A 12,060-nucleotide genomic window follows, 5' to 3' on the forward strand; every position below is an offset into this window, starting at 1 on the left:
TGTCCGCAGAGGTTTTCACTGGTCTCAGGCTCAGCTTTAAGGGATGAAATATCACCTCAACTTTGCAGGTCAGTGCAAAACCTTATCCAACACACCCATGGGAACCTCTGTCTGTCTGTCCCAGCCAACTTGCCCTTCTCCCTCAGCCCTTAGGAGGTAATGCAATCACCATCCTCCCCTCAGATTGGTAGAGAAAGGCCACACAGAAGGAAGTTGGTGAGTCTGTGGCTGTCCTGCCCAAAGCCAGGGAGATAAAAGCATCTGTGAAAACTGGGCAAGGGTGGACTTCAGTGCCCAAGGCCAGCCAGACTAGGGTTGGCTCAAAATAACTCAAATTCTTGAGTCCCACCTACACATTAGGGCAAGTGCCAGGGATACAAGGCCTTAGTTGGGAGGGTATGGCTACTCCCTCCTGGAGATTAATCTGACCCAGTGGTCGTGAAGTTGGTATACCCATCACATGACTCATGCAAGAAAGAACACTAGCTAAATGTGACAAGAGCTACAGCCCTGGTCCCTGAAGTAGCTGGAGAACTACAAACAGCCATGGAGACAGGTGAAGTAGCATGGGGACCTGAGGAGAAAACTAGCCACGATGTATATGTGTTTGGGGGTTTGCATCTCAGAGAGGGATGGCAAGAATACTGCTCCAGAGGAACTTATCCCGAATGTAGAAATTTAGACCTAGTTTGCACCAGCAAGATGAGCACTGTCTATTCCAAGTGTCTCAGTAAGCCAGGTGTGAGTGCACATGCCTGCAGTGCCACCATTCAGAAGGCTAGGGCCAGAGGATCATAGGTTGGGGACCAGCCTAGGCTACATAGTGTAAGAGCAGCCTGGGATGCACAGCTAGAGACTACCTCACAAAACCAATACAGCAAAGTACCCCGGGGTTTATCAACATCCCCAGAAAGCAGAAGTCAGCAATACAAGGTTCCAGGGAGACAAAGCAGAAACATAAACATGCCTGCTGTGGGTCGAGATCAAAGAATGATGCGGGCAGCTATTGCCACGCTTGGTGACAGGCAGAGGGAAAAGCCAAAGCCCTGGTCCACAAGAATGAAGTGCCTGCAAAGGGAGGCCTAAGAAGGAGGCACAAGCTGGATGAGCCCAGCTGGAAGTGTGTGGGGTGAGCAAACAGCAAAGCTACACAGGAGCAGCACCGAGTGAGCTGTAACCTGGTGGGGGCAATGGTCAAAACCAAGGATGCCTCTCTTCCTCCAGGTCTGGGGCTCAGACACACACAGTGGAAGAGCCAAATAAGCTCAAGGTCAGTGTGTGCAGAGAAAAGCTGCTCCATAAAGGTAAAAGGGGGAGGGTGCCTAGTGCTACACTGAGGCATTGCTCCAGTCAGTAAGGCCAGAATGTGGCAAAGCCTGGCTTAACTTGGAACTCAAAGGTGGTGGTTATGAACAGATGGGCCTCATGATATGGCCACATAGGTGGACAGTGAGCTAGTCCAGGGAGAGAGAGACAGACGAGGACACAGACACGAGTAAGGTCAAAGAGCACAGGACTTCAAAGTTCATTTCTTAAAGATATTTTACGTGAAGACAAAAAGTGCTACTAGGCCCTTATAAACTGTTGGCCAGTTTATGTGCAAATGGCCAAGAAGGAAGGGTCAGTTTGTGTGCAAATGGGACTGGCCAAGGAGGAAGGGAAGGCCAGGAAAACAGGCAAGTCTGTGGAATTATGTAACAATCTCTCCCACACTGAGGGAGACTGGCTGTATAATCAGGTTCCGTTCAAGGTTAAAAGTTCCCCCTATACAAATGCTTTCATAGCCCCATAAAGATCCCCAGCAGAGATCACTCCAGTACTGCCTGACTCTGAAAAGCCACACTGTACTATTCTCAGTCTGTTTGCCTGGGGATGGATTGGATACATCTTTGGCACTAGGAAGATTCTCAGTCCCAAGGACATCTCTGCTCCTGGACACACGGTCTTGAGGCCCAGGAGGAGCTTAGTCCAGTGCCTCTAGCAAGGGCTGCAGTCCACGCCTCTATCCACAGCTTTGCCTCTTTTCTTCTAGCAACTGGTGGGTACATCCTTGACTCTTGGCTAGCACAGGTCCATTCCGAATTAGCAGCCTCTACCTGGAGTCAATGCCATGTCCATCCTGATGACCATAATTTGGAGAGGGCTCATGGCCATATCCTGTTTGGTGTCAGCTCAAGACTCCTCACACACAGAGACAGTCTAAGCCAGGCATACACAAGTTAGGGCCGGACAGAAGACCCTTAGGCTATCGGCTGCTGAGGAGTGTGGCTGTTGGCCCCAGTGGGTGCATTCAGGACTCACAGACGCTTTGCTTAGACCTGGCTCATTCTCATACAATGTGGTTCTGGCTCTGCTTTGTCTTTAGCACCAGGGAGTGGGGTTGGGTTTTGCTTCTTTCTTCCTCCTTCATACACAGGACAAGCCAACATGAGCTCATTACGACAGAAGCAGCTGTAGTTATCCTGACTTAGGAAGATGAATGACCCATGATGATAGCTTCAAAGGAATATTTTTTTTGTATTCAGGTCCTCAGGAAACCAGGATACCAGGTGTAGAAAAGCCTGGCTGCCCTTTGGCACCATCGGCTCACGTCCTTGTCCTCGACAAGAGGTAGGAGAGGATGAAGAAGGCCACAATTAAGACCAAAGCCATACCACACAGAAGCTTCCGGTTGTCTCGCCCAGATCGTGCCACTGTGGAAAAGCGCTTCACACTCCCTGTGAGGAGGCCAGTCACACTGGAGAAATCTGAGTCCTGCGGAATAGACCCGAAAGGATCACATAGAGTAGGGACCCTTGACTATCCAACCACACCAGCACTGCAGGGTAGGGGCAGCAGAGCAGATAGCATGGGGGCAAAGCCAACTGTAGCCTGACTGTAGTGCAGGTGCTTACCATGCTATCTAAGTATCGATTCTGGTCATCTGTGTCCCGATCAATGTCCAAGGCCAGCTGGTTGGGATAGACAGAGGGCTGAGTCAAGCAAGGGCACAGGAACACAGCATACCCATCTTCCCTTCAGACTAGCCAGACTTTACCCCTGACTTTGCTAGGTACCTATCACCAGAAAAAGCTAAAAAGGGCAAGGTGTTACCTGTGGCATCACTAGAGTCAGCATCCTCACGGACAGCACGTGGCCTCTTTTCTCCCCTCACAGCCCCACCTACCAAGGTAAAACATGCAACGGAGCAAGGGCCACCACTGACCGATTTGAGCCTGGTAACCTTGGAAGCCAGGCTGTCGGCCATCCGCTTGTTCTCTCGGTCTATAATCTCCTCCACAGCACCTGAGCTCTGAGCTGTAAGAGACAGAGACTGAAGGATAGCATTCACTCATGAGTGTGGCCCGACTCCTCACTCCAGTGGAGTCTGGCCTAGTAAGACATCTAAGAAGATTTGGCCCATGTGTGTCTACTAACTTAGCAGGTCCCACCCTCAGTTCCAACAGGTGGACCACCTTTACATCAGACATGTAGCATGGGTCATGTGAGAGCACCTGTGTGCATGCCTAAGCAAGGATAGGCAGGGGAACCAGCAGGCTCAATCTACTACCCTTTTGTATACTGTTCCTGAACCTAAATGAACATTGCCTTAGCTGAAATCATCATCTGTGGCGATGGGACAGGTCAGAAAGGAAAAGAGAAAATCCTGGTAGGGGCATAGAAAAGACATAGGAAAAAGCCAAGCAGGTGACAGGAAGGCTGTGTGAGGATGACCTGGGAATCATGTACAGGAAACGTGTAAGAAAGGTCTTTTGCCGCAGATACTATCTAGCCCCACTTCTGCAACCCACTCAGGATCTCTGGAAACCCCGAACACTGAGCCTGTGGAAACCTGACTCCGATGGGCTGGGACTAGACATGAAGAATTTCTGTCATGGTATGCGACAGAATCACCTCCCTAAGTGCGACTGGCACCCGTACGAAGCATAAAAACCAGCCTCGATGTGACCCACGTAAGGGGAAGGCACCAGCAAACAGGTGCAACCAGACCCCAAAAGAAAGGGCGACTGTGTCCCGCCAACCACAGCACGGTCATTAGTGTGGCCCCAAGCGTCAGTATCACCTGTCATACTGAACACAGGCACCGGGAAGTGAACCGAGGCACTCAGGCCCCTCATTTGTTAACCCTGCTTGGACCCTCCGCTTCCAGCTCCTGACATCAACCCTACACAAAAGTGATTCCTTGCCAGCTTCGGTCCCAAGGCAGCGCCAGCTTCAGTCTACCCGTGTTTCCTGGAATATGAAAGCGCCACCCGACGCGGGTCCCTCCACCGAGAACTGAGCGATGTCTCCGGCTCCAGACCTCGCCTCCTACCCCTACTACCCTCAGAGGTACTCACTGCGCGTCCAATCTGCCATCGCGCCCTCCGAGGTGCCACTCAGGGACTCGGCAAAACAGCGACGGACGTGGCACCAGTACCCGAAAAGGTCTTCCGGTTCCGCCTCGGGTGGACTTCCGGGAGAACGGTCTGCAGCGGAAGAAACAGAAAAGGAGTTGTTCTCTGGAATGTAAATAATGGAAGGGCGGGCCACCGGCATTCGGGCGCACGGATTGGCCAGCAATGTCAGTCGCGAGATGTGGGTGTTACCCGGAGCGTGAGCGCAGGCGCAAACCCCAAGCTGGGAAGCGGCTTAGTCAATCAGTCCCGAGCTTCGGGCTCTGCGAAGCCCAAGCGTGAGCACTACAGAATAGGGAGGACAGACAGACCAAAGGATAGCGTAGGAGACGTCAGGGCCTGACGCCGGGTAGGGGCTAGCGCGGTTAGCTCAGCGAGTGACAGGTCGTTCCCTGGAGCGTCGCTTGTGCGTGTCAGTCACCGTGAGGTGCACCTTCCCCGACTCTGCCTTCAGCTACGTGGCGTGAGGACCTGGCTCCCCACTGGCCAGCGCTCGTACGCTTCTAACACCTGACACGCGCAGGCCGCCTCTCCGTTGCTCCTCCCGCGGGAGTGGCTTTCCCACGCGTGCTTTTCACTGCCTTCTCTCCGATCCTTCCTCCACACGCTCTGCAACTTTCTTTTTCTTTTGATAACCATCTTATGTTGGTGATTTGGCCTTACGTTTGTTTTGAGACCGGTCTCACTAAGTATCCCTGGCTGGCCTAGAACCCACAGGATCTGACCACTGTGTGCCTCTCGCATGCTGCGGTTTAAAAGAGCGTGCGCCGCTCTGCCCGGCTAACCACATTATTTGTCCACCCGAGTCGTGGCACTCGTCTTTCCCTGTTCTCCATGGAGTATGAGCTCCAGGGTGTGGACTAAGAATCGCCGTGCTCCTCCGATTGCCTAAGCGGTCAGGAGACAGCGCCGCCTTCATCTCTGCACAGCTGTGAGTGCGTCCGGAGGGCGGTCCACGCGGAGGCCAACCCGCTCCCCTTGCCTGCTAGGAACTCCGGCTAGAGAGGAGGGCACAAAAGGAGGACGCTGCCCAAGCCGCCCAAGACAGGCTGCTGGGCGACCACGTCCGGATTGCTCCACCTTAAGCCGGAGGCCCGCCCCGCGCCGGTACACACCCTTTCGGCTCGGCTGCGCTCCCGGCATTCCTCACGCATGGACGCTGGGCTTCCGGACCTGGGCGGAGCCCGCGGGTCTGTCCGATTGCGTTTTCCCCGGCCCAGGCTTTCCAGCACCAGGTGCCAGGGGCCATGGAGCCCCGGGCAGTTGCGGATGCTTTGGAAACGGGAGAGGAAGACACGGTGGCAGAAGCCCTGCGGTCGTTCAACCGGGAGGTGAGAGGCACCCAGCTGCCGAGGAAATTTCGTGGAGAGGGGAAGCAGCGGCGTGCGCGTAGCTGGGCTGGGGAGTGCGTGCCAGTGTGGCAGGGGGTGGTGGGCTGAGCCTCGGGTGTTGCTGTGGTGGGCTGTGATGGAGCAGGTGTGTGGGAGGCGAGGGTGGGTCTTGCCTTACGTTCAGAGCGATGGCTGCTGCCTCTGAGGTAGGAGCAGACCTGTCGCTCTGACTGGAGGAGCACTGGTCCTACCTGTGTGGACCTGAGCCTGCTGGCTCTCCCTGCAGCACTCCCAGAGCTTCACCTTCGATGATGCCCAACAAGAAGACAGGAAGGTAGGTGTCGGCCTAAGGGGCTCCGAGGGCAGGCACGGGCCGCCCCCCAGAAAAAGGCCTGGTGTAATCACTTTTGTCCCTCCCCACAGAGACTCGCAAAGCTGCTGGTCTCCGTACTGGAGCAGGGCTTGCCACCAAAACACCGTGTCACCTGGCTGCAGACTATCCGAATCCTATCCCGAGACCGCTGCTGCCTGGACTCATTTGCGAGCCGCCAGAGCTTACATGCACTAGCCTGCTATGCTGACATTACCATGTCAGAGGAGTCCATCCCACAGCCCCCAGACATGGATGCCCTGCTCGAGTCTCTCAAATGCCTGTGCAATCTCGTGCTCAGCAGTCCAGCAGCACAGATGCTAGCAGCAGAGGCTCGCCTGGTGGTGAGGCTCGCAGAGCGTGTGGGACTGTACCGCAAAAGGAGCTATCCCCACGAAGTCCAGTTCTTTGACTTGAGGCTCCTTTTCCTGCTAACAGCCCTTCGCACTGATGTGCGCCAGCAACTGTTTCAGGAGCTGCATGGTGTGCGCCTGCTGACTGACGCGCTGGAACTGACACTGGGGGTGGCCCCCAAAGACAACCCCCCGGTGACACTCCCGGCCCAAGAGACGGAGCGGGCCATGGAGATCCTCAAAGTGCTCTTTAACATCACCTTTGACTCGGTCAAGAGGGAGGTGGATGAGGTAAGTTTTAGCCTGAAGCCGTGGGTGGGACTCAGCTCAGCTGGGCCATTTTGTGGTTTTGCTTCCCTTTATACCTCAAGTTCCAGGGTGTCAGATATGGCGAGGACAAGAGGACAGTCTAGGCAGGGAACTTAAGGTTTCTGAGCTGTGTTGTGCATGGGGTTGGTGGGGGGAGGGGGAATGTACTCCAAAATGCTTCAAGTGGCCAAAATCACCAAGTGCGTGCGCTGCAGACAGCCTAGTGACCAGCTCCATGTGGCCCTGGAACACAGGGACAGGGCCTCCTTCTTACCGGAGCCCCCTTCTGTCTTTGGTTAGGAAGACGCTGTCCTTTACCGGTACCTGGGGACCCTTCTGCGGCACTGTGTGATGGTTGCTGCTGCTGGAGATCACACAGAGGAGTTCCATGGGTGAGGGTCAGAGCTTACTATGTTGGGGATGGGGAGAGTGCTCAAGGGTATATGCAGTAGTCCTCAGCCCTAGCTGTGAATCAGAAGCACCTGGGAGCCCAGGCCCCAGCCTAGGACTTTGTCAGGGGAACGGGACATCACTGTGTTTCCCAGACAGCCACAGGAACTCGGGATATAACTGAGAAAAGAGCTGTGAACTTAGAGATGGGGCCTTAGGTGGAGGCAATGTCTCTTGCTTCAGCTGATCTTGGTTTCCAGAGATTGCTTGGCATCCAGCTCAGGCAGAATGGGCCGGGTGGAGTGTCTGCAGAGTCTGTCGCCAAGCCTGAGCTGGGGTACTACCTGCCCTTGCCCCGAGTCCTCAGTACTATCCTAGAGGCTGCCATATCATGTGCACCCCAGGAGAAGAGCCAGGAATTGCATCTGCGCTAAAGAGGATACTCTGTTGATGGCCTTTGCCGGTCTGTCCCCAGCCACACGGTGAATCTCCTGGGGAACTTGCCCCTCAAATGTTTGGATGTCCTTCTCGCCCTGGAGCTACATGAAGGATCCTTAGAGTTTATGGGAGTTAATATGGATGTGATCAGTGCCCTCCTCGCCTTCCTAGAGAAGCGTCTGCACCAGGTAGGCAGGGGACCTGTTATGTGGTCTCAACCAGGGACTCTGGCCCCAGTTCTGGCTACTGTTTCTGCACCACTGGTACTGCCAAATAGAGCTCATCTTGATGTTATAACTTGGACAATTCCTCTGATTGCTCCATGGCCCAGACAGATGGTAGCCACTCAGTCAGGCCCTCTCAGAAGCTTGCTTGTGGATACACCATATGTGTGAACCCTCCTGCGGCTGATTACCAAAGAAATGCAAGCTTCTCGTGGTCTAGTTTTCTGTGGTTTCGCTAAGTGGTTCTCGGAGGCTCTCATTACTGCTCGTGACTCTCAGCTCCTAATGTTCCTATACATGGGCAGCCTCTTCATCTTCCCCCCCCCCCCTTTCTGCTTTGGTTTTTCAAGACAGGGCTTCTCTGGGTAGCCCTGGCTGTCCCAGAACTCTCTCTGTAGACCAGCCTGGCCTTGAACTCACAGAGTTCCACCTGCCCCTTCCTCCTGTGTGCCAGGATGAAAGGCGTGAGCTGATACCATCACCACCCCAGGCTGTCCCTCTGCATCTTAAGGAGACATAACCAAAGGTTATCTGACTCCCTTGACTATCCATGGGACATCCAGAGAGATGGTGATCTAGCCTATCCTTGTGGAGCTCCACAGATGAAAGCATAGACTGAGATTCATTAGATCTCTGAGCAGCCATGTTGTTGGGCTGAGAGTGCTCAGTACCTATGAGCTGGGTGAGGAGATCTGCCTGCCTGCCTCTATTGCTGTGGCTGCTGGTGTTGGGCTCCAGGGAGATCATGGAAAGGCGGGGAAGGGATAGGTACACTGCTTGGTTATCCATTAGGCACTCTGAGTAGGGATTGTGTTATTTGCTTCTGCCGTTTCCTGAGGGTAGTGTGTACCTGAGGTGTGCACACAGCTTCAAATACTTTTTGTTTTGCTCGTGACCCTGGTTTATAGTTGCAGCAGTTAGTTTTAAAGAAGTGAGTTGTTTGGCCCAAGTCACAAAGCTTTTTCAGTCGGGGCTGGAAAGATGGCTCAGAGGTTAAGAGCACTTCTAGAGGACTCTGGTTCAATTCCTAGCACCCACCCACATGGCAGTTCACAACGGGATGCAACTCCAGTTCAAGGGATCCAACACCCGGATGTATGGATGGATGTACGTCTAGATGTACAGACATATATGCAAGCAACACACATATAAAATACAAAGGAGTAAACAAAAACTTTCAGTCACTTCCAGAACCTTGTCCTGTTTCCATCACTTTTTCTTTTCTGTTTAAGAGCTTCATAGACACAAGGATGCCCCCCAACTTCTGATCTTCCTGCCTCCCAAATGCTGGCATTATAGGCTTGTGCCACCATGATTGGTTTAGTGTTTCCATACCTTCTTAAGCTACTAAACACCCACCACTACCTTTGTGCAACATGGCCTCGTTACAAGAGTCTGTTGTCAGAGCCATTTACTCAGGTGTGCACTGTGCCCCCATCTTACGTGGGGAGCATGTCGCAGTGACAGAAGCCCTTTTGCAGACCCACAGGCTGAAGGAGTGTGTGGCACCTGTGCTGAGTGTGCTGACGGAATGTGCCCGCATGCATCGTCCTGCCAGGAAGTTCCTGAAGGCCCAGGTACTTGGAAAAGGAGACAGAGCTGGGGGACATGGGCTGGATCCTTTTTACAGGCCCCTGGCTTCTCTGAGCCAACGCTTACAGTCAGCGGCCTTTCCAGGTCCTGCCCCCTCTGAGGGATGTGAGGACTCGGCCTGAGGTGGGGGACCTGCTTCGAAACAAGCTTGTCCGCCTCATGACACACCTGGATACAGACGTGAAGAGGGTAGCTGCCGAGTTCCTCTTTGTCTTATGCTCTGAGAGCGGTGAGTTGGGGGAGCCCAAGCCCCAGGCCTCCCTGCCTCAGCCATATTCACACACTGACCTCTGCCCTGGTCTCCAGTGCCCCGATTCATCAAGTACACAGGCTACGGGAATGCTGCTGGCCTCCTGGCTGCCAGGGGCCTCATGGCTGGTGGCCGGCCTGAGGGCCAGTACTCAGAGGATGAGGACACCGACACAGAGGAGTACAAAGAAGCTAAGGCCAGGTATGTGCCTCTACTATACATTTGGGTTCCCTCGTGTCCCTCAGCCCCAATCAGAACCAGTAGTACCTAGGACAGGATGAGGACTAGGTTAAGACCTGAAAACAGGCACTTGTGTTCTGATGACAAGTGTGTCCTGAATGTACTGAGGCCCAGTGAGTGAGCTCTCTGAGAACCAGGAGGTCCTAGGCAAGAGTTATCTGGCTAATGTTCCAGGGGGAATCTCCCTTCAGAAGTCCCACCACCACCAAAACTAAGAAGGTGGGTCCTTGCTAACCCAGCCCTAAGCTTGAAGACAGAGACTCCCTGCCCCACGTAGCCCCACCTCTCCTGTAGTATCACTAACCCATTTCCCATGTACTGTTCCTGGGAGGTAGCATCAACCCTGTGACTGGAAGGGTGGAGGAGAAGCCGCCCAATCCTATGGAAGGCATGACAGAGGAACAGAAGGAACATGAGGCCATGAAGTTGGTGAACATGTTTGATAAGCTCTCCAGGTATGTGCTGGGAGGAATGCCAGTAGCTAGAAGACAGGGGAATGACTCTGTTTCGTGAGCCCAAGGAGACTGGCTTAGAGGTCAGGATCCCAGCGAGGCTGCATTAAGCATCTGAGTAACTTGCCCCGGAGGTAACCCTCCAGAAATGAAAGAGGATACAGTCAGCACTAGAGCCCTGTTTCTAGATGATGAAAATGAGGACAAGAACATGAAGGTCTGCCTAACACCTCAAAGCTAATTAGGTGGTGGTTAGGCTCTGATTAATAGTGTACTTGGTTCAAGTAGCAGCCAGGATAAGCAAGAACCCCTGCCCTGCACACTAGGTCCCCTCCCCAACCACACTGTGCTTTCCCTACAGGCACAAAGTCATCCAACCCATGGGGATGAGTCCCCGGGGTCACCTCACTTCTCTGCAAGATGCGATGTGTGAGACCATGGAGGGGCAGCTCTCCTCAGACCCTGACTCAGACCCTGACTGAAGATGGCAGCGGCTTTGCTCCCCTTCAGAACTGGTGCTGCTTCCAGACATGTCCTTGGGGTGCTGCCGAGAGAAGCCACACTCCTCTCCTGCTGGGGAGGCCTTTCTCTTTACTCCCCTCACTATCCATGATTTGCCTTTGGTCCAGTTTCTCGTGCTTAGGACTGTGGTAGTCTTGTCCTCTAAAGATTAGGAACCCACCCTTAATTTTCACAAGTGAAGTTGTTTCTTTGATGTTTCCCAAGTGTATGCTGTAGCTCCAGCCATGGGCAGAGCTGCCTTGGCACATAAATGAACATGCATGTATAAGGGGACTGAGCAGGGTACACACTGTGAAAGCACGTCTGGGCTGTCATTGCCAGCTCAGAGCCCGTATGCGGAGCATATGCTGTGTTTCAAACATATTAGAATCTGTTGGAATTGTTTAATTATGTCAAAAATATACCACGCATCACGGTTCCTGCTTCTGGCCCCACTGAGCAGGGGACAGTGGCCTCTTCTAAATTCTTCTTGGCCCTGGGGCTCAACCACCCGCTGCAGTATCCACATACCCAAGCCTGACTGGTAGTGACATCTAACCCACTCACAGCCACTGGTGTAGTAATTACAAGAAGGCAAAAGTTGTAAGACAAGGTAAACCTGAGCTCTCTGAGGCACAGAATAAAGAGTTTGGGACAAGACTGTATCTGAAGTAGCTGGGTGAAAGGATATTAAATAGAAATAAGAACTAATTTCATTATTTTTAGAATTCAAGATTTCCTGGATCACCACACATCTGCTCTCATTGAAGAATAAGGATAGAAGACTCCAATCACTGGAATCCCATTGGGTCTGCCTCTCAGCCCCAGTCAGAATGGGTGTAGTAATAGGAGGTCCTTCCATCTGGGAAACAGCCTAACCTGTACCCATCTGGGTAGGAGCCAAGGAGGGAACAGCCTATGCTTAGTCATAAGTACACATAGGACAGAAAGCTAGGAGACCCTGTGGGGCTTCCTGGAGTAATGCCTACCATTGTTTTCAGCATCGTTTCTGGAAGAAGCCTGGGTGGAGTGGTGGGAAGCGGCTTAGGGAGGGCTGGGTAGATGGGATTCTAAAAGATGTGGAGATTCCTGAGGGACCTTGGAAAAGAGGGGCCTGAGTTAACACTGGGGAAAGATGGGCTCAGTCATTCAAGAGGAGGACACCCACATAACCAAAAATATGTCAGTGCTTACTGTCCCAAACAGACAAAA

The 12,060-nt window shown here is 53.2% G+C and overlaps 2 protein-coding genes across 5 annotated transcripts; one reads left to right on the plus strand and one right to left on the minus strand.

Annotated features, from left to right (window-relative positions):
* Positions 1-1,524: 1,524 nt before the first annotated feature.
* Positions 1,525-5,303, minus strand: Bet1l (Bet1 golgi vesicular membrane trafficking protein like). 2 transcript variants are annotated; one of them, XM_021646171.2, is made up of 4 exons: positions 4,341-4,675; positions 3,206-3,297; positions 2,895-2,951; positions 1,525-2,754 (listed from the first exon to the last, which is right to left on the minus strand). In XM_021646171.2, exons 1-4 carry the CDS (start codon positions 4,537-4,539, stop codon positions 2,587-2,589), a joined length of 516 nt encoding a protein of 171 aa, XP_021501846.1. In that variant the 5' UTR covers positions 4,540-4,675; the 3' UTR covers positions 1,525-2,586. The 2 variants fall into 2 exon arrangements, with proteins under 2 accessions (XP_021501846.1, XP_060238219.1); XM_060382236.1 differs by having other exon boundaries at positions 2,615-2,754; positions 3,094-3,297; positions 4,341-5,303.
* A 164-nt stretch (positions 5,304-5,467) lies between these two features.
* On the plus strand, positions 5,468-11,559 carry Ric8a (RIC8 guanine nucleotide exchange factor A). 3 transcript variants are annotated; one of them, XM_060382197.1, is made up of 10 exons: positions 5,468-5,728; positions 5,935-6,062; positions 6,152-6,742; positions 7,061-7,152; positions 7,626-7,776; positions 9,294-9,389; positions 9,490-9,634; positions 9,712-9,856; positions 10,231-10,350; positions 10,709-11,559. In XM_060382197.1, the coding sequence occupies exons 3-10, from the start codon at positions 6,317-6,319 to the stop codon at positions 10,827-10,829; spliced, it is 1,296 nt and encodes a 431-aa protein (XP_060238180.1). In that variant the 5' UTR covers positions 5,468-5,728; positions 5,935-6,062; positions 6,152-6,316; the 3' UTR covers positions 10,830-11,559. The 3 variants fall into 3 exon arrangements, with proteins under 3 accessions (XP_060238180.1, XP_060238176.1, XP_021501839.1); XM_060382193.1 differs by having other exon boundaries at positions 5,939-6,062; XM_021646164.2 differs by having other exon boundaries at positions 6,015-6,062.
* Positions 11,560-12,060: the final 501 nt, after the last annotated feature.

Source organism: Meriones unguiculatus, chromosome 1 (genome assembly GCF_030254825.1).
Source record: "Meriones unguiculatus strain TT.TT164.6M chromosome 1, Bangor_MerUng_6.1, whole genome shotgun sequence".
Taxonomy (NCBI): domain Eukaryota; kingdom Metazoa; phylum Chordata; class Mammalia; order Rodentia; family Muridae; genus Meriones; species Meriones unguiculatus.

Excerpts from the sequence above, each read along its gene's own strand:
- Bet1l (XM_021646171.2), bottom strand. The coding sequence starts at position 4,539 with ATGCCGGTGGCCCGCCCTTCCATTATTTACATTCCAGAGAACAACTCC. Across the intron at positions 3,298-4,340 it reads GATGGCAGATTGGACGCGCA|CTCAGAGCTCAGGTGCTGTG; the intron begins GTGAGTACCTCT and ends TGTCTCTTACAG. Across the intron at positions 2,755-2,894 it reads ATCGATACTTAGATAGCATG|GACTCAGATTTCTCCAGTGT; the intron begins GTAAGCACCTGC and ends TCTATTCCGCAG.
- Ric8a (XM_021646164.2), top strand. The coding sequence starts at position 5,645 with ATGGAGCCCCGGGCAGTTGCGGATGCTTTGGAAACGGGAGAGGAAGAC. Across the intron at positions 7,153-7,625 it reads CACACAGAGGAGTTCCATGG|CCACACGGTGAATCTCCTGG; the intron begins GTGAGGGTCAGA and ends GTCTGTCCCCAG. Across the intron at positions 9,390-9,489 it reads GGAAGTTCCTGAAGGCCCAG|GTCCTGCCCCCTCTGAGGGA; the intron begins GTACTTGGAAAA and ends CGGCCTTTCCAG.